We start from the raw sequence: 23,435 nt of genomic DNA on the forward strand, positions 1-23,435 counted from the left end.
AGCTCATGAGAGTCAATTTTGTGTAATACAAATCCACACCGTCCATCTGAGTGACTCACATAATTAGTAAATGTATGGGTTTTTTTTTATGTCAGATGCCCTTTCCACAAAACCCTGCGGTGCACAAAGGTTCCTCAGAGGTCAAAACATTCAAGCTGATTGGTCGAAGCGTCACAACAGCGCAGTGAGCTGATAAATCACTTTTTGGCTGAAGCTAGTTGGGAGGAAAAAACGCATACGTCTTTCTCATGCAGAAACGCACCCTTGCTCTGACTTCAAATACAAAATAGTCCACGTTTCTTCTAAAAATAGACCCAAGCCTCCTTCTTATGTTCGTCAGCGTCACCGTGTTTGTTTTGGTGCATTTGGGAGCTTCGCCTTTGGCACAATCCACACACACAGACAGAGACAGAGGCTGGTCCAACACATCTGATACACAGGTGGATTGGAGCTCAGACAGATGGAGCAGTTCGAGATGGAGTTAGAAATACTGAAGAACTTTATCCAGTTGTATTCCGTGGCATAAGATAAGATAGATATTATTACCTGTTCATTTTGATTTTGACAGAGCAAAGAGGGGTCACTTCTCAAGATTTAAGTCAGTATTTTAGTCTGGAGATTATCTTGTGTATGTGGGTTTACGTCACAGCTTGCAAAGGGAAATCACAAAGTAGATCATTTAACGTACATAATTAAAAATGCAAAATAGACTATGCTTTATTGTTACTGTACAAAAAATATACAAACTGTAATAGAAAACTTAATACGCATTACACAATATCCAAACAATCATATGAATCCGTGTGTCATTCGTTCATTCGTTTTTCAATATAAAAACATAAATAAGAAAATGAAAAAACAACTATTTTCTTCATTATGTGTCTTCAAAATCAAAATGAAAAAAAAAAACGATAACGATTTGTTTTTCAGTTTTCGATTTTGTGCGGAAAAAAACGGATAACGGACCTTTCCTGTTTCCGTGACTTAAACTGCAATGCCAGACTTTTGTGCCGCATATAGACTGAACCAGGACTAAACTAGGACTAAACCAGGACTAAATCAAGTTCGGGACCAGACCGGAACCAGACCGGGACTGAAACCGGGAACAGGAAAGTCAGGTAAGCGGGAAACAGCCGTTATCCATTTTTTCCCCCCATTATTCAATTAAACACAAAATTAAAAACTCATTTTGATTTTGAAGACAAATAATGAAGAAAACAGTTGATTTTTTGTTTTCTTATTTTTGGTTTTATATTGAAAAACAAATGAACGAATGATACACGGATTGATATGATTTCTGAGTGAATTATGAGTTTTATGTCTCTGTTTATGGTGTAAAATTATGGAACATATTCAAAAGCGCAGTTAAAAAAGCGATTATTTCAAAATACTGCGCTGAAGAAATGAATGCTTAGTGTATATACATATATTATATTCAGTATTAATTTCAATAACATTTGGTTAAACTGTATTCATTTGAGTTTTCTGTGTTTTTGTAGCGATGTAGTCAACTAAAGTCAACTTGGTTCGACTAAAGACATGCACTGCGCAACAATTAATAGACTAAAATGGGATGTGGTGCTGGAAAAGCTCTCAAAATTATTATTATTTAGTGTAAAATCTGATATACATAGCCATGTCATGATAATTAGAATACTATACAACTTTTTCTTTGTACTAGTGGAAAAATGAGAGTTATTTGTCTGTACTATGAGCATATTTGAGCTGTAAAAAGTTGAAATATGAACTTATATAGACACAAACTAATTCCTTAAAGGTACGTTATGTAATTTTTTAGGTAGGGCTCCTTGTTTCTGTGCTTGAAATGTTCCACAGTGTGACATTAAGCAGCTCTACTTTACATTTATTCAATTACAGGTGTTTCTATAGCTCAAACAAACCTAAAAAAACAGGCATTTTGACTCTGTGCAGGGTCGCCGCTCCACAGATCTGACCTGTAACTTGACCGTGATGGGCTACAAGAAGATAGAAAGGTTTAATGCCACACTGTGAAACATTCCAGACAAAGCAGCAACATCTCCGTGAAAAGAAAAGAAAAGAAATCCTCAGAAAAGTTAAAAAATGCACCTTTAAATGTTGATTTCTGCGATTTATTTATTGCAGCTGATATTTTTTTTTAACAATATTGTACATTTAGAACATTTTTGCTGAATAATTCTGCGTCATGGTTTGGTTTTATTCCTATACGGCTCTCAAAAGTATTCGTATTTTGCGTAAAACTACTACACACACACATAAACAGCCTCTTTGTAAATGAAAAGGCAGGTTACGATTTGTACGTGGCCCATTGGATTTTCTTTGACAGATTTCCATAACCGAAGTACTTATTGATCTTCACAACTATCCCGAGTACGAGCGCGACCCAAACGTGCCGAGCGCCGGGTTCTGGCCATTACGTAAAACCCCTTTTCTCGAGACAAATTGAATTTAACTCACTCAACTTCCTGCCAAGGTCAATATCATGATGTCATAAATGAAAAGGCTCCGAAGAGAATCACGCGAGTCGTTCCATTAAAACCCGCGGCCTTTTATTGTAATACTTTTATTTATTTGTGGTGACGTGTTAGTTTCCGGGAGGATAAATAAATAATGCTGGGAATGTACGACGGAGTGAAACGTGTAGTTAGACGGAGAGAGGGAGAGAGAGAAGGAGGGCAGACAGACAGAGGGAGAGAGAGAAGAAGGAAGAAAGACAGAGAGAGATGGAATGGAGAGAGAGAAAGAGACAGCCAGAGAAAAAAAAAGAGGACAGAGAAAGATAGAAGGGCAGAGAAAGAGAGAGAGGAGAGAGAAGAGAAGAGAGAGACAGAAGAGAGAGAAAGAAGGACAGAGAAAGAGAGAGTGAGGCAAAGAGACAATAAGAAGAAAGAGACAGCAGGAGTAAAGAGAGAAAAGAGAGACAGAGGATGGAGAGCGAGAAAAAGATAAAGACAGATAGATAGAGAGAAGAAGGACAGAGAAAGAGAGAGAGAGATGGAATGAAGAGAGAGAAAGAGACAGCCAGAGAGAAAAAAAAGGAACAGAGAAAGAGAGAGGGTGAGAGAGAGACAGAGGAAGAGGAGAGAGAGAGAGAAGACAGAGAGAAAGAAGGACAGAGAAAGAGAGAGTGAGGCAAAGAGACAATAAAAAGAAAGAGACAGCAGGAGTAAAGAGAGAAAAGAGACAGAGGACGGAGAGCGAGAAAAAGATAAAGACAGATAGACAGAGAGAAGAAGGACAGAGAAAGAGAGAGAGGAGGAAGAGAGGGGAAGGGACAGAGAGACAAAGAAAGAGAGAGACCGACAGCGAGAGAAGCAGGACAGAGAAAGAGAGAAAGGCCAGAGAAAGGGAGAGAGAGATGGAGAGAAGAGAGAGGAGGACAAAGAGACGAAGAGAGAGAGAAAGAGACAGAAGGGGAGAAGACAGAGAGACAGCCAGAGAAAGGAGGAGGACAGAGAAAGATAGAAAGGGCAGAGAAAGAGAGAGGGGGAGAGAAGAGAGAGACAAAGAGAGAAAGATAAAGAGAGACAGAGAGAGAGAAGACAGAGAGAAAGAAGGACAGAGAAAGAGAGAGTGAGGCAAAGAGACGATAAGAAGAAAGAGACAGCAGGAGTAAAGAGAGAAAAGAGAGACAGAGGACGGAGAGCGAGAAAAAGATAAAGACAGATAGATAGAGAGAAGAAGGACAGAGAAAGAGAGAGAGGAGGAAGAGAGGGGAAGGGACAGAGAGACAAAGAAAGAGAGAGACCGACAGCGAGAGAAGCAGGACAGAGAAAGAGAGAAAGGCCAGAGGGAGATGGAGAGAAGAGAGAGGAGGACAAAGAGACGAAGAGAGAGAGAAAGAGACAGAAGGGGAGAAGACAGAGAGACAGCCAGAGAAAGGAGGAGGACAGAGAAAGATAGAAAGGGCAGAGAAAGAGAGAGGGGGAGAGAAGAGAGAGACAAAGAGAGTAAGATAAAGAGAGACAGAGAGAGAGAAGACAGAGAGAAAGAAGGACAGAGAAAGAGAGAGTGAGGCAAAGAGACAATAAAGAAGAAGAGACAGCAGGAGTAAAGAGAGAGAAAAGAGAGACAGAGGACGGAGAGCGAGAAAAAGATAAAGACAGATAGATAGAGAGAAGAAGGACAGAGAAAGAGAGAGAGAGATGGAATGAAGAGAGAGAAAGAGACAGCCAGAGAGAAAAAAAGAGGACAGAGAAAGATAGAAAGGGCAGAGAAAGAGAGAGGGTGAGAGAGAGACAGAGGAAGAGAGAGAGAGAAGACAGAGAGAAAGAAGGACAGAGAAAAGAGAGAGTGAGGCAAAGAGACAATAAGAAGAAAGAGACAGCAGGAGTAAAGAGAGAAAAGAGAGACAGAGGACGGAGAGCGAGAAAAGATAAAGACAGATAGATAGAGAGAAGAAGGACAGAGAAAGAGAGAGAGGAGGAAGAGAGGGAAGGGACAGAGAGACAAAGAAAGAGAGAGACGACAGCGAGAGAAGCAGGACAGAGAAAGAGGGAAAGGCCAGAGGGAGAGATGGAGAGAAGAGAGAGGAGGACAAAGAGACGAAGAGAGAGAGAAAGAGACAGAAGGGGAGAAGACAGAGAGACAGCCAGAGAAAGGAGGAGGACAGAGAAAGATAGAAAGGGCAGAGAAAGAGAGAGGGGGAGAGAAGAGAGAGACAAAGAGAGTAAGATAAAGAGAGACAGAGAGAGAGAAGACAGAGAGAAAGAAGGACAGAGAAAGAGAGAGTGAGGCAAAGAGACAATAACAAGAAAGAGACAGCAGGAGTAAAGAGAGAAAAGAGAGACAGAGGACGGAGAGCGAGAAAAAGATAAAGACAGATAGATAGAGAGAAGAAGGACAGAGAAAGAGAGAGAGAGATGGAATGAAGAGAGAGAAAGAGACAGCCAGAGAAAAAAAGAGGACAGAGAAAGATAGAAAGGGCAGAGAAAGAGAGAGGCAAAGAGAGAAAGATAAAGAGAGACAGAGGAAGAGGAGAGAGAAGACAGAGAGAAAGAAGGACAGAGAAAGAGAGAGTGAGGCAAAGAGACAATAAAAAGAAAGAGACAGCAGGAGTAAAGAGAGAAAAGAGAGACAGAGGACGGAGAGCGAGAAAAAGATAAAGACAGATAGATAGAGAGAAGCAGGACAGAGAAAGAGAGAAAGCCAGAGGGAGATGGAGAGAAGAGAGAGGAGGACAAAGAGACGAAGAGAGAGAGAAAGAGACAGAAGGGGAGAAGACAGAGAGACAGCCAGAGAAAGGAGGAGGACAGAGAAAGATAGAAAGGGCAGAGAAAGAAAGAGGGGAGAGACGAGAGATGGAAATAGAGATAGAGAGAAGACAAAGAGAAAGAAAGAGAGGGGAGAGACAGACAGCAAAAGAGAGAGGGACAGAGAGACAGAGTGAGAGAATAAAGAGAGAGGAGAGAGAAAGACACAGAGAGAGAGAAGGAGGACAGAAAAAGAGAGAAAGATGGAATGAAGAGAGAGAAGGACAAAGAGAGAGAAAGAGACAGAGGGTGGGGAAAAAAGAGCGACAGCCAGAGAAAGGAGGAGGACAGAGAAAGATAGAAAGGGCAGGGAGAGGAGAGAGAGGGAGATAGAAAGACAAAAAGAGACAGATAAAGAGGGAGAGGAGAGAGAGAAGACAGACAGAAAGAAAGAGAGAGGAAAGAGACAGACAGCGAAAGAGAGGAGAGGAGACAGAGAGACATACAGAGAGAGAGAAGGAGGACAGAGAAAGAGAGAGGAGAGAGACAGAGAGAGAGAAACAGGGAGAGAGAAGATAGAGAGAGAGAGGTGAGAGACAGACAGAAAGAGAGAAGGAGGACAGAAAGAGCGAGGCAAAGAGATAAAAACAGACAGAGAAAGAGAGACAGCGGGAGTAAAGGAAGAAAAGAGAGACAGAGAGAGGAGACGAAGTGAGAGACGCACAAACAGAAAAGGGGAAAGAGGGGAAGAAACAGAGAATGATACAAGAAACAGAGAGAGAGGAAAGAGAGGGTGAGAGAGACAAAGAGACAATAAGAAGAAAGGCGGACAGCGAGAGTAAAGGGAGAAAAGCGAGAGAGAGAGAAAAGAGACAAACTGACAGAGAGGGAGAAAGAGAGAATGATACAAGAAACAGTGTGAGATGAAAGTGAGGTTGGGAGAGAGACAAAGACAGAAGATAGCGAGAGAGAGACAGAAAGAGAGAAAGTGAGATGATGAGAAGAGAGGAGGAGGAGGAGGAGGAGGGGGTCTTGTGGTATTAGAAGTAGTGGAAAGTAGCATGTATAAATCAACATCCATTAGCCGGGGGGTTATAAAGTCAGTGATGAAGAAGGTGGACCGAAGCGCAGGTCCTTTTATTGTCTTGTTGTTGTCTTTTATTGCCCGTGATGTCATCTAATGGTATACGAGTAATGACGTGGGCGGGGCTACGTGCGACGGGGGGAGGGGCGGATGGCGCGGTAATGGGTCCATACTGTGAACATGGGAGTATTGATCGCCGCTCCAGCAGACGGGGCGAGCGCGCGCAATGATTTCTATGGCCGGGATGTTTGCATAGGGACAATGAGCAAATCGATACGTGGTTTGCGAAGAGTGGTGGAGTAGAAGAGAGGATTTCAAAAAGGGTGATAACAAGCACTACATATTACACTTATAGCTTCAGGTAAGGTTGCCACTGTTCTATGATTGTAAGTCTAGAGCAGGAGTGTCAAACTCATTTTGTTCCGGGGGCCGTATCCAACCTACTTTGATCCCAAAGGGGCCGGATCAGAAAACTCATGGTATATAAAGCCCAAAAACAGCAATAAGCTCAAATATTTGTGCAGAGAAATGCAAATCTATTACAGAAATCTTTTTTTATTGATGAATTATTTCTTTTACATAATATTATGGGCACCTCCCTCGGGAGGTGTTCCGGGCATGTCCCACCGGGAGGAGGCCCCGGGGAAGACCCAGGACACGCTGGAGGGACTATGTCTCTCGGCTGGCCTGGGAACGCCTCGGGGTCCCCCCGGAGGAGCTGGAGGATGTGTCTGGGGTGAAGGAAGTCTGGGAGTCCCTGCTTAGGCTGCTGCCCCCGCGACCCGGCCCCGGATAAGCGGATGAAAATGGATGGATGGATGGACATAATATTATATTATGAACAACCTGAAACTTCATTCCTCCATTTTCTTACGGTCAACAGTCAAAACGATCGTCCTTTAAGAGCGTTTGGAAAGAGACAAGTCTTCATTTGTGCTGCTCTGGTGGGAGGGGCCACGTACAGAGACGCTGGAGACGCTGCTATGAAAAGCGCCGCAGAAAATTACCAATATTTTAATAGAAAATATTATTGAAATATTTTAGTAGAAAATTAGTAGAGGGCCAGATTAAAGGTCTTGGAGGGACGGATCTGGCCCCCGGGCCGTATGTTTGACACCTGTGGTCTAGAGGATAAAGCTGGGCAATTAAAACATTTTTTATCAGTCGTTTCAAATCGTCAACGATCAGCTCGGGTTTGTAAATCAACAGGTTTTCATCCAATCCACAGTCAAAAGTCTCACAATAATATCACCAGCTGTCACAATATAAATCGAATTACAAGTTTCTTTGCTTAAATGCGTTGTTTTATATAGGGATGGGCATGATTAGTCAATTAATCGATAATTGATCATTAAGAATTTCATCGATTACGTTCATTTTAAATCAACAAACCAAATGTAGGTTGCTGTGCGTAGTGACCAAACGGGTCAGTACATGTCGCTCTCTGCACTCAGAAGGAGCGAGACACAAACAGTCGGTCAGTCTGCAACGTGCCGAAGCGCAAATGCATATTTAACGATGATTTGTACAAGAAATTCCACACTTTCCGTTGCGTTCGGGACAAGTTTGAGTCCATGTGCACAGTGAACAAAGCAGGAACATATGTTTCAGTGTCCAGTGGAAAAAAAAGCTCACCAGGACACTGAAAACATGAAAAAGTTTTGCCAGGTTTATGTCCTCTCCCTGCACCTAAGTATCAGATTTTGTAAATCTGACATGTCAAACTCAAATTTGGCCCGCAATATAATTATATTTGGCCCACGAGATCACATCAAATATGTATTAGAGCTGCCCGCCGGCTACAGATAGACATTATTTATTTAAAATTTTGTTATTGTTTTATATTTTGCTTGTTCTGGATTCAATGTTTAAGCAAAATTATAATTAAACATTGATTTTAATAAGAAAAGGTCTCGAAAGAAGATAAAACATGCAGACGCTGTTGAAATTATTCAATAAATATTTAATTTGGTCCACGACTTAGTCCCAGTTTTTAATTTTGGCCCTCTGTGAATTTGAGTTTGGAAATGGTCAGGACTTCTACAGTATTTGTGCAATTCCTCGTCCAGGTATGATCCACAGCAAAAGAAACTGGTCCATTTTTTATTTTTTTTTATTTTTTTTTCCCATCCAAGTGAAACATCTTCAATCTAAAATCTGTTGTAAAATCTACAGTATTATTATTATCATTATTTTATTTTTTATTATTTTTATTTTATAATTTGTCAAGTTTAAGGGATTGGATACCCAGCACATCCACAAAGACAGACTTAACTAAACACGCATAAAAAAAAATAATAAATAATAAAAATAAATAAAATAAATCAATAAGTTAATAACATTAATAATATAATAATAATATTAATAATAATAATTTTTATAATAATTTTAAAAAAGAAGGGGGAGGGGGGGTTAGAGAGGGTGTGTGTAGGGTATGTAGTATTATTTTTTATATATTTTTTTGCTATGGTCAGGACTATTGTACCTCTTCGGTCTTAGATACAGAAAAACATGGCACGGGAAACAAACTTGGAACCTTATCGCTGTGCGGCAAAAGCTAACCGCTATGCCACCGCGTTTCCAAATAGAGCAGCAAAGGCATGAGGGACGTTTGAAAGCCAGACACACTTTGATTCCACCAAAAAGAAGTAATATGTGATGTGGCCCGGGCTGTGCTGGTTGATAATGTTGTGAGGCACTGCTCCCTGTGAAACTAATATGATGCTATCTAATCCTCCACAGTAAATCAAAACCCAAAACGCGTGTCAGAAGCAGTTATTTAGTACGACAGTGACATAAATTACTTCATAAATGATGTATTACACTCTATTTTCATCTCTCAAACTGCCTGGAGAAATGGACAGAAACTTCATCTAATCAATTCTCCAACATGCTGATATGTGCTGTCTCGCAACTTCTGCAAGGAGCTGATGTCTGCTACAATCTGGCCCTGGGGGTTTGATTTTACACTCGCCCAAAGTAAAGCAAAAGTGCATCAGATAGTGTTGATGCTGGTATTTCTCAAATGTATGTGATGTGTAGAAAGGAGAAAATGAGAGGGCTGTTTGCAGACATCAGATATAGGTTCACCCCCAGGTCCAAAACTCCCTCAGGAGCTTTTTTTTCTGATCACGTTTTTTTTTTTTTGTAGGAAGCCAACTTAAATTCACTCCGCGCTTCCTCGCACGCTGGCAAAACCACCGACTCAGCTGCTCCTGCGGAAAGCCAATCTGACTCATTGCTGCTGTCCGTCCTCTAGTCTAGCTGTCCGCCACCTGCTCGTCACCGCGGAGACGTTATCGCTTTGGCGTGAATGTTCCAAAGCGCGGCGTTAATCTTACCTCGATGGAGACGAGCAGCTGACGTCACCGATATTTTCCAATAAACGTACCAGTAACTAAATAAATGCTAGAGTCAAATACTTCTCCTGAAAGCCAATCTGCCACATTGCTGCCATCTATCCTCTAGTCTAAATTTCCATCACCTGCTTGTCACCATGGAGATGTGAAATGTTCCAAAGCAGGACATTAAACTTAAAGACATTCAACTGACATGACAGAAGCATACCGTATTTTTCGGACTATAAGGCGCAATATTAATAATGTTGAATTCTCTTGTCTGTTTTCATACATAAGGCACAATGAATTATAAGCCGCATTAAGCAAAGCAAACGGACGACACTTGAGACTGATCCTTAGCCCAGACGTCCACGATCCATTGGCAGATCGTGGCGTAATTCGCCCGGCGTTGCCTCCCTGTCTTGGAGAATTTGTATTATGAATGTGAATGTGGGTGGACAATTTAAGTTTGTTTTTTTTAATTTCCTATGAGAAGGACTCAAATCTACATTGAGTTTTAACGTATAGTTATTATTAATGCAGCTTTGCGCACATTTGTTTACATTTTACAGAAACGAAACTTGGCTGGAGCGGTTTTGTGGTCAGTTTCTGTCGGACTAAAGGACACGACTCAGTTGAATATACGTGGTTTTTCTGCACCAGAGGATGTGCTGCTGATGGTGAGTGTGTTCTGTGCTTCTATCGCGTTGGAGATGGTTCATGTGAAACTGTTCACAGACTATATACTCTGTGAGGCTCCAGACTACTGTAGCTGTAATGCTCCAACAATCCATCACGTGGTGTGGCTTTGTAGTTTACCAAAGTCACACTAAAACATTTTAACAGATTTTTGAGCACCGTGTACCAAATAAAATTGGTTCAAAGTCAGTCAGCACAACCAGAATTAATACATAAGGAAAATTTAAGGATTTTAAGTGCGCCTTATAGTCCGAAAAATACGGTAATCACTTTTCAATGTTATTTCTTTTTTACTATAAATATATATGCAAATAAAATAAATGTTAGATAAGGTTAATGCTATAACAGGGGTGGGCAAACTACAGGCCAGGGTCCATATGCGGCCCTTTAATCTTTTTAATCCGGCCCACCAAACTTGAATAATTAAAATAATGACAATAATAATTTTCAGTGTTTTAAAAGTCATTTCAGTAAATAGTAAATACTGTGGGACTTGAAAGACAGATATTTAGTTGTAATGCTTTGTAATAATTTTCAATTAGGGGATATTTTAATAACATGATATATGTTTTCTACAAAGCCCATGTTATGTTTTTCTCTTATGAGGTGGATTACCAAAAAAACTCCATCTATCTGCTCCTGGTCCGGCCCTTCCGTCACATTTTAGAACCTTTTGGCCCACGAACCAAAAAGTCTGCCCACCCCAAACAAATCGATCCCCATGGAAGACAAGCAGGTGATGAAACCTTCACCAAAAACACCACACAGTCCATCAGATAAAATAGTCTTGAAGCTAGAGTTTACTCAAATGTATGTGATGGTAGAGCGTAAAAAATTAAAATGCCGTTTGCAGATATCAGATATAGGTTCACCTCCAGCCAAAAACTCTCTCCGGAGATCTTGTAGAAAACCAACTCGAATTCACTCCGCACTTCCTCTGATTCCTCTTTCTGGCAATGCACACCTCACACTCTCGCAAAACCAGCCGACTCAGCTGCTTCTCCTGAAAGTCAATCTCCCTCACTGCTACTATCTATCCTCTAGTCCAGCGGTCCCAAACTCCCAAGCCTTCCCCCCATCCTAAACCCAATCTCTCACCGCATCCGCCATCTGTGCACATTCGGCGTATTCATTCATTACTGCTACTACAGCTGTCCAAGTTTTTTTTTATACATTTTTTGGCTTACCTTCTTGACGCGTCCGCTCTTGGTGCCCACGAAGACCAGAGAGTGGTTCTTGTAGACGTAGGCGATAACAGACGTCATTTTGTCGTTCGCTTCGGTGAAAAGAGGCTTCCCCCGCACCATCTCGGACACACCCAGAGGCGCGTTCATATCCAGACCGCAAAAGTCGTCATCAATGGTCAGGAGCTGTGGAAAAAAAAAACGTAACAGTGAATTTATTTAATATAATGCACTTCTGGATTCTTAACTTATGCCTTTTTTGACACTTTTAGTCTCTTGCTATTTTTGCTACTTACTTTATTATTATAAATTTATGATGACCATTTATATTGTTGCTCTGTGTTATTATAATTTATTGTGATGTGTGAGCGACTGTGTCCAAATAATGTCCTTTGTGGATCAATAAAGTTTGCTGAAATCTAAGTCTAACTTTGTAACTTTTGTGGTGGAAAGTGGACTGTTTGTCACCATGAAGATGTAATTGTTTTACTTTAAATGTTTTAGAGTACTATGATATGAAACATTTATCTCCATGAAAACAATCAACTAACACCGACAGGCCTACGGGTTACAGGTCTGATCTGTGGAGAAGGGAGCAGATTCACAGCAAGAATACACCTTTTTAACCTTTTTTCCCCCTTTTTTACTTGGTCCCCAAAGGGTTGACCAGGTTTTAGTATTCACCCTGTGTGTGTGTGTGTGTGTGTGTGTCCTTCCGCGATAATTCTGCCATTTTGTGACCGATTGTCACCAAATTTGGTACGTGGGTCAAGCCACAAAAAAAGTTTGGTGACGATCTGAGGTCATTTGTGGTCACATGAGTCAAGTTGAAGGTCAACGCCATTATGAAGGATAGGCAATTTCGGCAATTTCTGAACCATCTGCGGCCTAAAATATTCAACCAATCATCACACAAGTTGGCACACACATAACAGAGGTATGGGCTGGGCTCCTCATAAGCTGCTTCTGTGGTGATGAACTGCCCCCACCGATGCCTCATGGGGGACCAGGTTGAGATCTCTGATTGTGCTTGTTTTTTTTTTTGTTTTTTTAATTAGGTAAATGCTAGCCTGATTCATCAGCCGGTTTCACTTTGTAGAAACCGTCTGACCTCGCAGCATTAGGATTCCTTCTCTCGACTGTAGGCGGGTACTTTTTTCATTTAACCAATCACTGCTATTTGGTCGTGACATATGTAATGTGCAGCTAACACATTATTAACACAGTATATTAATCCCGTAGGAAGAAAGGCTCAAACTCACACTTCCAGGGTTTTTGTGAACCTGACCTAGACCCTGGAGAGAAATGAAATTGAATGGAGGCACTAGGTGGCGCCAGCCTGATTCATCAGCCGGTTTTACTTCCTTTCACTTTGTAGAAACCGTCTGACCTCACAGTCTTAGATTTCGTTCGCCTGACGGTAGGCGGGTACTCTTTATCATTTAACCAATCACTGCCATTTGGTCATGATGTATGAAGTGTGTCACTAACGGGGCTAACTGGTATATTAAACTTTTCCCAAATCCCGTAGGAAGAAGGGCAATAACGTCTTTCCCCTTGATGAAATTCACGAAACATTCTCTTTGTTCCAACTTTAAATCCTCGATCTTGGGAATTGTTGCCAACACTGAATGTATGGCTCTTCGCTGATTGGCTGGTGCCCAAACTTGCACTTCCAGGGTTTTTGCGAACTGTCTATTGTATTCTGATTCCTAATCTAGTCGCTGGTGAGAAATGAAATAGAGCGGAGGCACTAGGTGGCCAGAAAAGTTACACAGTGCACCTAAATAGCACTACATAGCCCCAGTGTATGTTTAGAAGTGTAAGTCAAGTGTGGCCAGAGTTGCCTTGGGGCAAATTGACAGAAATGTACCCATCAATCTGTGCCTTTGACCTGAGACACCTGACCACCACCATCAAACTAACTAACACAATCAACCCCAAAAACATAAAGCTCATACAGGGGATCCAACTACCAACTTTTTTCTTGTGCTTTTAGTGCATGCAGCCGTTGTTTTTAAAGTGCTCTGTGATTGTGACTGAATTTAAACTGGTAGATTAGAAGAGAAATAACGTTTAATGAAGTGAACTTGTTTTGCGATAAGCGTTCACAAATGGACTAAAACAAGAACAAACTTATAGTGCAGAAAGTAATGTTTAAATCTGTATGCACGCTCTGCCTCTCTGGTTCACGTCCAAGAAACGGCAGAAAGAAAATAGAGCGTAAATATATAAAAATGACAGACGAAGATGGGAGCGGACTGCAGTAGTCAGGCCGGTCTCAGTAATAGTGCTGGAGGCTGCAGTGTCAGGCCCAATTCCCCATCGTCCACCAGCAAAACAGAAAACGCCAGAACAGCAACATCCCCCGAAATGATTCACCGTGAACCAGGCGAAATACAGACGAGGAGCAGCTTTGTCATACGGCTCTGAGAAAATCTGCGACGATGCGTGAAATTTAGGACACAGGGAGTTCAATGCTGGATGGATGGTAAAGAATTAGGTAACGCTTTAAATGAACTAAACCTGAATTAGCCTTAAAGGGTAAATATTACGCAATTTTCTGATCTATGTTCAAAAAATACACCTGGAGTTGTGTTTTGTTTCATTCACACGTTTAACACACAAACCCTGCATATTTAGGCTGTTTAAAAGGTCTTCTCTCAAACAAGAAACACTCTGTTCCACCTTGTGATGTCATTTGGTAATACAGGAAGTGCTCCAATGTGTTTTTAAACTCCGAACACCTTCACTAGAATCATGTGGATAATTTCAGCCTTTGAATTTTCGCAACTCTAGTAAGCAAAAGTAAAGTAAGTAAGTCTTTATTTATATAGCGCTTTTCACAGACATTTTCTGTCCCCAAAGACGCTTTACAGAGCATTATTCAGCATTATTCATTCACTCTATACCTGGTGATGGTAATCTACTGTTGTAGCCACAGCTGCCCTGGGGCACACTGACAGAGGCGCGGCTGCCATGCCAATCAGCACCATCGGTCCCTCTGACCACCACCATCACTCACACACACACCACTTTCATACTAGACAATGTGGGTGAAGTGTCTTGCCTAAGGACACAATGATTGAATTGATTGTATTTAACTGACCTTGACTATCAACTGTTCATGGAGACGTATGTAGCATGTTTTGGGTTGTAAAAGGTAAAAGGTAGCTGTTTACTTGAAAACTACTGCTTCATGACATCACAAGGTGGAACAGAACATTTTGAGCTTTGAAGATGGAGGGAGACTAATAATGAATGTCTTTGTACCAAGGTACTTCACTTAATGGTATACGAGGTAATGATCTTCCCATCCATCCATTTTCTTCCGCTTATCCGGGGCCGGGTCACGGGTCAAGCAGTCTGAACAGGTACTCCCAGACTTCCTTCACCCCAGACACTTCCTCCAGCTCCTTTGGGGGGACCCAGAGGCATTTCAAGCTCAGCCAAGAGACATAGTCCCTCCAGCATGTCCTGGGTCTTTCCCGGGGCCTCCTCCAGGTTTAACATGCCCAGAACACCTCCCGAGGAAGGGGCCCAGGAGGAATCTGGAACAAATACCCGATTCATCTCAGCTGCTTCTCTCGACGTGGAGGAGCAGCTGCTCTACTCCGAGCTCCTCCCGTGTGACTGAGCTCCTCACCCTATCTCTAAGGGAGCGCCCAGCCACCCTGCGGAGGAAACTCATTTTGACCGCTTGTGTCCGTGATCTCGTCCTTTGGGTCATTACCCAGAGCTCATGACCATAAATAAGGGGAGGAACATAGATTGAGCGGTAAATCGAGAGCTTTGCCTTTCAGCTCAGCTCCTCTTCACCTCAACGGTTCGATACAGCAACAACATCACTGCCAACGCTGCACCGATCCGCCTGTCAATCTCACGCTCCGTCCTCCCCTCCCCACTCATGAACCGAGACACTTAAACTCCTCCACTTGAGGCAGGCCAGGTAATGATCTTGTGCATTATTTTGCAGTTTTATACAGATAAACTAATCATTCATACAAGCTGCACTATGTAACTTTCTCCATGATCAAGTTAAAAGTCAGAGTTGTTGCAATACAAACACCTGTAACTGAACACATAGATGATTTATAGTAAAAAGTATAACGCAATACTGTGGAAAATTCCAGGCAAAGCAATAACATGGACACTATTATGGACTCCAGAAAGTGGCAAACATTATCAGAAAAGTTACATAATGCTACTACATACAGATACTACAACTCCAGCTGCAAACTAATCCAAACGTTAATATAAATACTTTTACACTGAAAATAAGTTGGATTGCAATTCTTATTTACTTCTACTTCAGAAAGAGTTAATTTGAAGTCGCAATAACTTCATAGCTCGAGTACAGTTTTGACTCTGCTTCTCCCCCCTGCTACGCCAACTTGTTCTTATGTAATTGATTATTTTCTGCCAATTATGATTAGCACATTGCCCATATAAAAACACAACAGACTCTGCCAACAGTTGCTTTCTGCTCTGCGCGCCGATGCCCGCTTTCTCCTGCTGGGCGTTCTCACTGTGGGCAAAATGATTTATAGGTTTTGATAAAGTATAATGGTGGTTCGGATTGGTCATTATGCTGCGTGTATAGATGGATTTGAAATGCACTGACTTCAAAACAGAGCCAGCCTTTGCTTGATTAATAGCTTGGCAATGCGAATGCTAACTTGGAGGACAAAAGCTATTCATATACACGCACAGAGAGCCCAAAATCACACACAGGGTGGATTAAAACCTTCTGAAATGTGTGTCTGACAAAGTGGGAAATGCATTTAAAAATCACTAATACGATTATAGACCAATTACGTAATGTTGTGTACAAGTTGTAAACGTTGTTCGCTGAAATAGAGCTTTGATAAAAACTTGAGTTATTTTGGTGCTGTTGTTATGGAACATTTCTGGAGGGTGAATGGTCAACCAAGGGCAAATTGAATGAGTATTTTTGAGCTATTAAAACTCTCACAAAAAGAACACATTTCCAAATGTAGCCTGAGTATTTTACTTCATTATATCTCTTAAAAGATATTTAAAGGTGAGCTGCGTAACATTTCAAGTAGAGGGTCTGCCACCTGCTTGTCTCCATGGAGATGTTATTGCTTTGTCAAGAATGTTCCACAGTGTTAATCAAACCTATCTATCACAAGGGAAACAGACAGGTTACAGCATGACGCTACATTATAGTTCAGATCTGTGGAGAGTCACCCCTATTCACACAAGGAATTATTATATTTTTGAGCAATACAATCTAGGGATGGGGAGGATCGGTCAACTAATCGATAAATGATCATTAAGAATTTCGTCGATCACGTTCATTTTTAATCGACAAACTGGATGTGGGTTGCTGTGCGTAGCGTAAGGAGACGAGGCTGCGTCTGACACAAACACTGGAGTTGTGGCCTCACAGTCCCACGTTTGAGCTCTGGCTCCTTGGAGACACAGACACTGAGTATCCCAGTTTCGTCATGGTGCATGTAAAAGCAGCATCTCAGTTACTGCAACATAAAGTTGAGTCACATGTGTCCAAAAGACAAACACTTTTCAGTCTTTTCATCACAACAGTAGCCAAAATAAAGTTACGAACATAAATAAAGTGATTGAAATGATGTTAAATAAAGAGCTGCACTAAACCTGCACACGTCTGATCTCTGGAAACATGAACCATCTCCAACACGACACACACAGAACAGACTCACCATCATCATCAACATCCCTCTGTCACAGAAAGAACACTCATATTACACTGAGTCGTGTCCTTTAGTCCGACAGAAGCTGAACGGCATCAGAGCACAAGGAAAGAGCTGTTTTTTTCAGAGCTTATAGTTTATGCAAATGAGTCATGTGGTTTTAAGTTTAGTTTCTGTAAAACGTAAACAAATGCGTCAAAGCTGCATTAAACACATTATAATCTCAAACGGGCTGATGTGGCTCTATAGTGGTTATGGTTTATATGTTGTAAAGTTGAGTTTGTTTATGCAGATTAGCAATAGTAATAATAATCATGATCATTTTAATATAATGTTGTTAATGATTAATCTGAAATTGATCATTAATTCTGCCAGCAATCGATGAAGAAAATTTAATCGAATGCCCATCCCTAATAAAAACACTTGTAATGATTAAATGCTAGATTGATATGTTTAATGTCATACTGTGGAACATTACAAGCAAAGCAATAGCATCTCCATTAATAAGATGGTACCGGAACCTCCACCAGAGAAGTTGCACAGTACATCTTTAAGGAATTGTCTACCTTAACTTAAAAAAGAAGAGTTTATTTTAGTAAGTTTGGCAATTTAGGACATTGGCAATCACCGTGGTTACAAACTCTCCAAAACCTGATTATTATTATTATTATTATTATAATAAGTACATGGAAACTGCACTATTTGATGTGAGCGATCAGAGGGCCCGTGTTCAGAAATAAACCAGATCATTTAGCCGTTTACATTTCATTTTAATAATCTTTTAGCTCCAGAAATCTGATAATGAGGCTGAATGAGATTGTGAGAAATAGTGAGTGCAACTCCACTCATTTTAAGCAATATTTGATTTAAAATTATCTGAAAGTGTGTGTGTGTTTTTTTTAAGTTATTGTGGCAGTATATTCTAGTTTACAGATGAAAAAAATGATTAAATATAAGCTTTTTTGTCATTTTGTTTTGTTAAAAGTGTTTGGTTAACTGTGTATCTTGGAATTTGTCGCAATTAGAGAGTGAGTCACGGTTAATTGTCGATGATTTGCTTGGTTAATTTTTAATAAAGAGGTCAACAGCGAGTCAGGAAAAACATGTGGTTTGGAGCAGGGTTCAGAGTTAAAACTTTAGAGGAAGAAATTTGACTATTTTATGTGTTAAATTCTGAAAAGTCTGTCTAAATTACCAACATTAATGCTGTTTACAATGTTACTTCTATGTGTTTTTTTTATTATTTTTTCAATCTTTCTTACTCACACATTAAATTTTGAGTGTGAAATGAAGAATTGTCAATAAAAGAGAAAAAAATTGTGATTCTATTTTCTGCTACATCACCGGTCGCACTTGGAAATATCTGAAAATAACCTTTTACTAAACCCTTTGCCGGGTGAAGCCTCACACTGAGCCATACAGGAAATGTGCGGTGTGTTTTGATTGGACAAACAGAGCGCATGCAGCTGGTCCGGGCCACATCCAGCTCCGGGCTACACCATTATGTGAGAGGGTCGTGTGAAGTGGAAGGAATGATCAATACCCATGACCTGAAAATGGGTCAAGATCGTGTCAGCTTATTATAAAGGTAAAAAAAAAAGGAGACAATGCACCAATGCAGACAAAGGACACACTGCAGACCAATGCACACGGCTTTAGTAACACTGTTTAGGGTTAAAATAAATCTTAATAAACATACGACTAGTGTATTTCTGTCAGTGTGCAACCAGTAAAATTATTTGTATTTGTAACAGCGATAGTGAGATAGATAAAATAATTTTTTATCTGTAATCTAAAGACAATTAAGTACAATATTTTAAACATTATTACGTTTTATAGGGATTTAAGTAAAATTTACTTACATTTCCATCAACTGATCTACATTTAAGCTTGTGGTAACTTATAGATTGATTTGGCATAGTAGTTGTTACACCACATGCCCTGTCCATTTATAGTCTGATTCATGAGCCGGTTTCACTTCATGGAAACCGTCTGACCTTGCAACATTAGGATTCATTCGCTTGACAGTAGGCAGGTACTTTTTTTAATTTAACCAATCGCTGCCATTTGGTCGTGACATATGTAATGCGCTAAATCCCGCAGGAAGAAGGGCAATAACGTCTTTCCCCTCGATAAAATTCACCAAACATTCTCTTTGTTCCGGCTTTAAATCCTCGATCTTGGGAATCAACACAGAATGTATGACTCTTCTCTGATTGGTCGGTGCCTGGACTCGCACTTCTGGGATTTTTGCAAACCGTCTAGTGTATTCCAATTCCAGACCTAGTCGCTGGAGAGAAATGAAATTGAGCAGAGGCACTAGGTGGCGCCGGCCTGGCTAGTCCATTTAGGCATGAGAAACAAAACAGTTTTTCACACAGTGTATTTGACGCGTCTTGCTCAATGACACAACAACAATGCCATGACCAGACATTAAAGGTGCACTGCGTAACTTTTCTGGTGGAGGATCCGCCACCTGCTTGTTTTCATGGAGATGTTAATGCCTTGCCTATAGGGGTGTACAAAAATCAAAATATCAATATATCATAATTTAATGTGATGATACAGAATCAATATCAGCAAGAGTATATTTTACTAAATTATTTTGTTACAGAGGAACAGTTTTGTTGCTTGTTTATGCGACACATTTGACATTCACTCTTTTGAGGACTAAAATGTTTGTGTTTCATATGAACTTTGCACAAGAAGTGGTTTAACAAAGACTTTTAGTGTGAAGAATCCCTCAGTCGTCCAGGTAGAATCCACGACGAGGAGAAAATTCAGTTTGTCGACTGGACAAAAGTTAGTTTGGTTGAAGACGTTTCGCAGCTCATCCAAGCTGCTTCTTCAGTTCTGGTTCAGTTCAGAACTGAAAACTGTCTTCAACCAAACAAACTTTTGTCCAGTCGACAAACAGAATTTTCTCCTCGCCAAAGACTTTTAGTATCACAGCCATGATTTAGCCTTTATTTTTTTATTGAACCGCATCGAATCGATTTGAAATATATCGTATTGAATCAAAAGTGCACTGTATCGAGATATGCATTTGAGATATGTATCCTTTCGGCAACTTCCTAATGATACCCAGCCCTAATTGCCTATATATTCTGCAGTAGCGACCTGCATGGCTTTAAACATATCAATCTCCATGGAGACACCACCAGGTCAAGTTACAGGTCAGGTGTGTGGAGAGGACTGTAGCTTTTCTTTATCAGTAAAATACCCTCAGTATCTGAAAAAAACACAAGATGGATGACTAAAATGCAATCCTGCAGAAAATTTGACATCTTAAATAGGACTTAAAGGCTGTATGGAGGATTTTTTAAGGGAAGAGAAATACAGTGACAGTCCTTTTTCAAATGTTGTGCATGTGTGACACCACCTTCCTCCTCCACAGCTCGCTCAGTAGAAACATCTCCTCCCGCTTCTTTACTCTAGAAATCAGCCAGTGCGCATTCAGAATTACTGTTGAAGTTTCCTGTCTAGAAATAATTTAGCGACCGACGCATCAGTTTTTAGACCCTTTGTCCGCTTCATTCACGCAATCGCTGGAAGAGATCTCCAAGAATCACCTCAGTTTGGCTTTGCTCCTTTTCCGCTTCTCTTCGTCTTTCAGCGGCCTCAAAAATGGACTTTCTTTGGCGGCAAACTGGTCGTGGATTCTCGTCCGCCATCGCGACAAACTTTGTGCGAAATGCGAGGAAGCTACAGTTTGAAAAAGCCTCTAAGAACCGCTGCATAAACCACATAATCCCCGCGCGCCGGCGAGTCAGTTACACTAGAAACGTAGGGAGTTTGATTGACAACCTAACAGCCAATAGAAAATGAGGCAGCCTCGTTTTCTATTGGCTGATGTTTATCTGGCCTCAACACGTCCACAGTTTTTTTTTTGGTCATCATAATTACAAGGCTGCTGCATCTCTGTAATGGGATTTTAAACTTTCATTGACAATTTGAAAAAAAAAAAAAATCCTCCATACAACCTTTAAGTCATAGTTTTGAGAGGATGAAGCCATAATCAGCACCCTACCCGTGAGGTTTTAGTACGCCAACAACTCAGGACCGTTGCCATAGCGATTTACAACAAAACATTATCACGTTTTGAATGGGGAAAAAGTCGTCAAAATGTGGCATACACCGGGAAGCTGCAAACTCATGAATACCGCACTTGACACGTTACATAACAGCAGGATGTGGACCAGCTATTTTGACAAGCAATAATTAATCGTAGTAACACCCAGATGTGCCTAAATATTTGAATACGTGTTTAGTCGGGAGTAGTAACGGTGCATAAAAATGAGTGGTTGTCCCTGACGACAGCACGACAGAGCAGAGTGAGAGGAGAATTTGGATTTTGGCCAAAGCAGAAAGGCAGAATCAGGTCAGTGTCGGCTATATCCATCTTTGAGGCTCTGTCCCGGTGCCAGGCTCCAGCGCCCACACAAAGGAGGCTCTCTTCTGGACCGGACCAAGGATCAGCTGATACGAGACCAGAGGAGGAGAGGAGGAGGAGAGAGGGAGAAAGGAGAGGAGGAGGAGAAGAGAGGAGATGAGGAGAGGAGAGGGGAAAAGGTGAAAGGAGGAGAGGAGAATAAGAGTGGAGAGGAGTAGAGGAGATGAGGAGGAGAGGAGGAGGAGGAGGAGGCAAGGAAAGGAGGAGAGGAGAGTGTGAGGAGGAGAGAAGAGGAGGAAAGAAGGAGAGAAGGAAAGGAGGTGGGAGAAAGGGTGAAGGAAAAAAGGAAGGGGGAGAGAAGGAGAGAATGAAAGAAGGAAGAGGAGAAAAGAGAGAAGGAAAGAAGGAGGGGGGAGGAGAGAAGGAAAGGAAGAGGAGGAGACAAGGAAAGGAGGAGAGAAGAGGAGGAAAGAGGGAGAGAAGGAAAGGAGGAGGGGAGAAGCAGAGAAGGAAAGGAGAAGGAGGAGGAGAGAAGGAATGAAGGAGGAGGACAAAGGATAGAAGGAAAGAAAGAGGGGAGAGAGAGAGAAAGAAAGGAGGGGGGAGGAAGAGCAAAGGAAAGGGGAGAGAAGGAGGAGGGAGAAGGAGAGAAAGAAAGGAGGGAGGAGAGGAGGAGAGAAGGAAAGGAGGAGGGGGAGACGACATGGTGAGGAGAAGAGGAGTAAAAAATGAGAGAAGGAAAGGAGGAGGAGAGAAGGAAAGAAGGGAGGAAGGAGAGAAAGGGGAGAGAGGAAAGAAGGAGAGAAGGAATTGGGAGGAGAAGGAAAGGAGGACGAGGAGGAGGAGAGGAAGGTGTGAGGAGAGGGGCAAGAGGTGGAGCAGACAAGGAAAGGAGGAGAGGAGAGTGTGAGGAGGAGAGAAGAGGAGGAAAGAAGGAAAGGAGGAGGAGAGGAGGACAGAAGGAAAGGAGGAGGGGAGAAGGAGTGAATGAAAGGAGAAAAGAGAGAAGGAAAGAAGGAGGGGGGAGGAGAGAAGGAAAGGAAGAGGAGGACACAAGGAAAGGAGGAAAGGAGAGTGTGAGGAGGAGCGAAGAGGAGGAAAGAAGGAGAGAAGGAAAGGAGGAGAGGAGAGTGTGAGGAGAGATGAGGGGGGAAGAAGGAGAGAAGGAAAGGAGGAGAGAAGGATAAGGAAAGAAGGGGAGGAGAAGGAAAGGAGGAGGAGAAAGGAGAGAAGGAAAGAGGAGGGGAGAAGAGAGAAGGAAAAGAGAGAGAAGGAGAGAAGGAAAGAAGGAGGAGAGAAGGAAACAAGGAGGAGGAGAGAAGGAAAGAAGGGAGGAAGGAGAGAAGGAGAGAAAGGGGAAAGAAGGAGAGAAGGAGGAGAGGAGGAAGGTAAGAGAAGGAGAGAGAATAGGAATAGAGGAGATTCACCACACATTTGTCTCCCTAGAGATATTACTGCTTCACCGGAAATTTCCCACAGTATAGCATTAAACTTATCTATTCCCATTACAGCTCAGATCTGTGGAGAGGCGCTTTTCAATCTATTTTTATCAATAAAACATGTTAAACAAGTTTAATATTAAATAAATATTCAATCAATTCAAAACATTTCCATCAAAAAGCGACATATAAACTCTATTATTATTATTATTACAATAGCATTTGAAGTCATCCACTGTATATTGTGTATAAAGTGTTTTTTCCATTCACAAATAACTGTGAGTGTTTTATTTGACTGTTGCCCTTTTTTGAGTAGAAAGAACTATTTCCCTTGATAGAAAATTACAGTAGTAAGTGGCTGCCTTTATATAATTAGCCACTTTAGGCCAAACCTACTGTGCTAAATGACT

General features: G+C 41.4%; 1 protein-coding gene across 1 annotated transcript in view; it reads right to left on the reverse strand.

Moving 5' to 3' along the window:
* plxna4 (plexin A4) overlaps positions 1-23,435 on the reverse strand; it is a 659,145-nt gene that overhangs the window by 559,768 nt on the left and 75,942 nt on the right. Inside the window, 1 exon segment of the mRNA XM_055154191.1 lies at positions 11,501-11,683. Coding sequence (XP_055010166.1) covers positions 11,501-11,683 — 183 coding nt within the window.

Source organism: Boleophthalmus pectinirostris, unplaced genomic scaffold, assembly GCF_026225935.1.
Source record: "Boleophthalmus pectinirostris isolate CB_2022bp ecotype Guang Dong unplaced genomic scaffold, ASM2622593v1 HiC_scaffold_18, whole genome shotgun sequence".
Taxonomy (NCBI): Eukaryota; Metazoa; Chordata; class Actinopteri; order Gobiiformes; family Gobiidae; genus Boleophthalmus; species Boleophthalmus pectinirostris.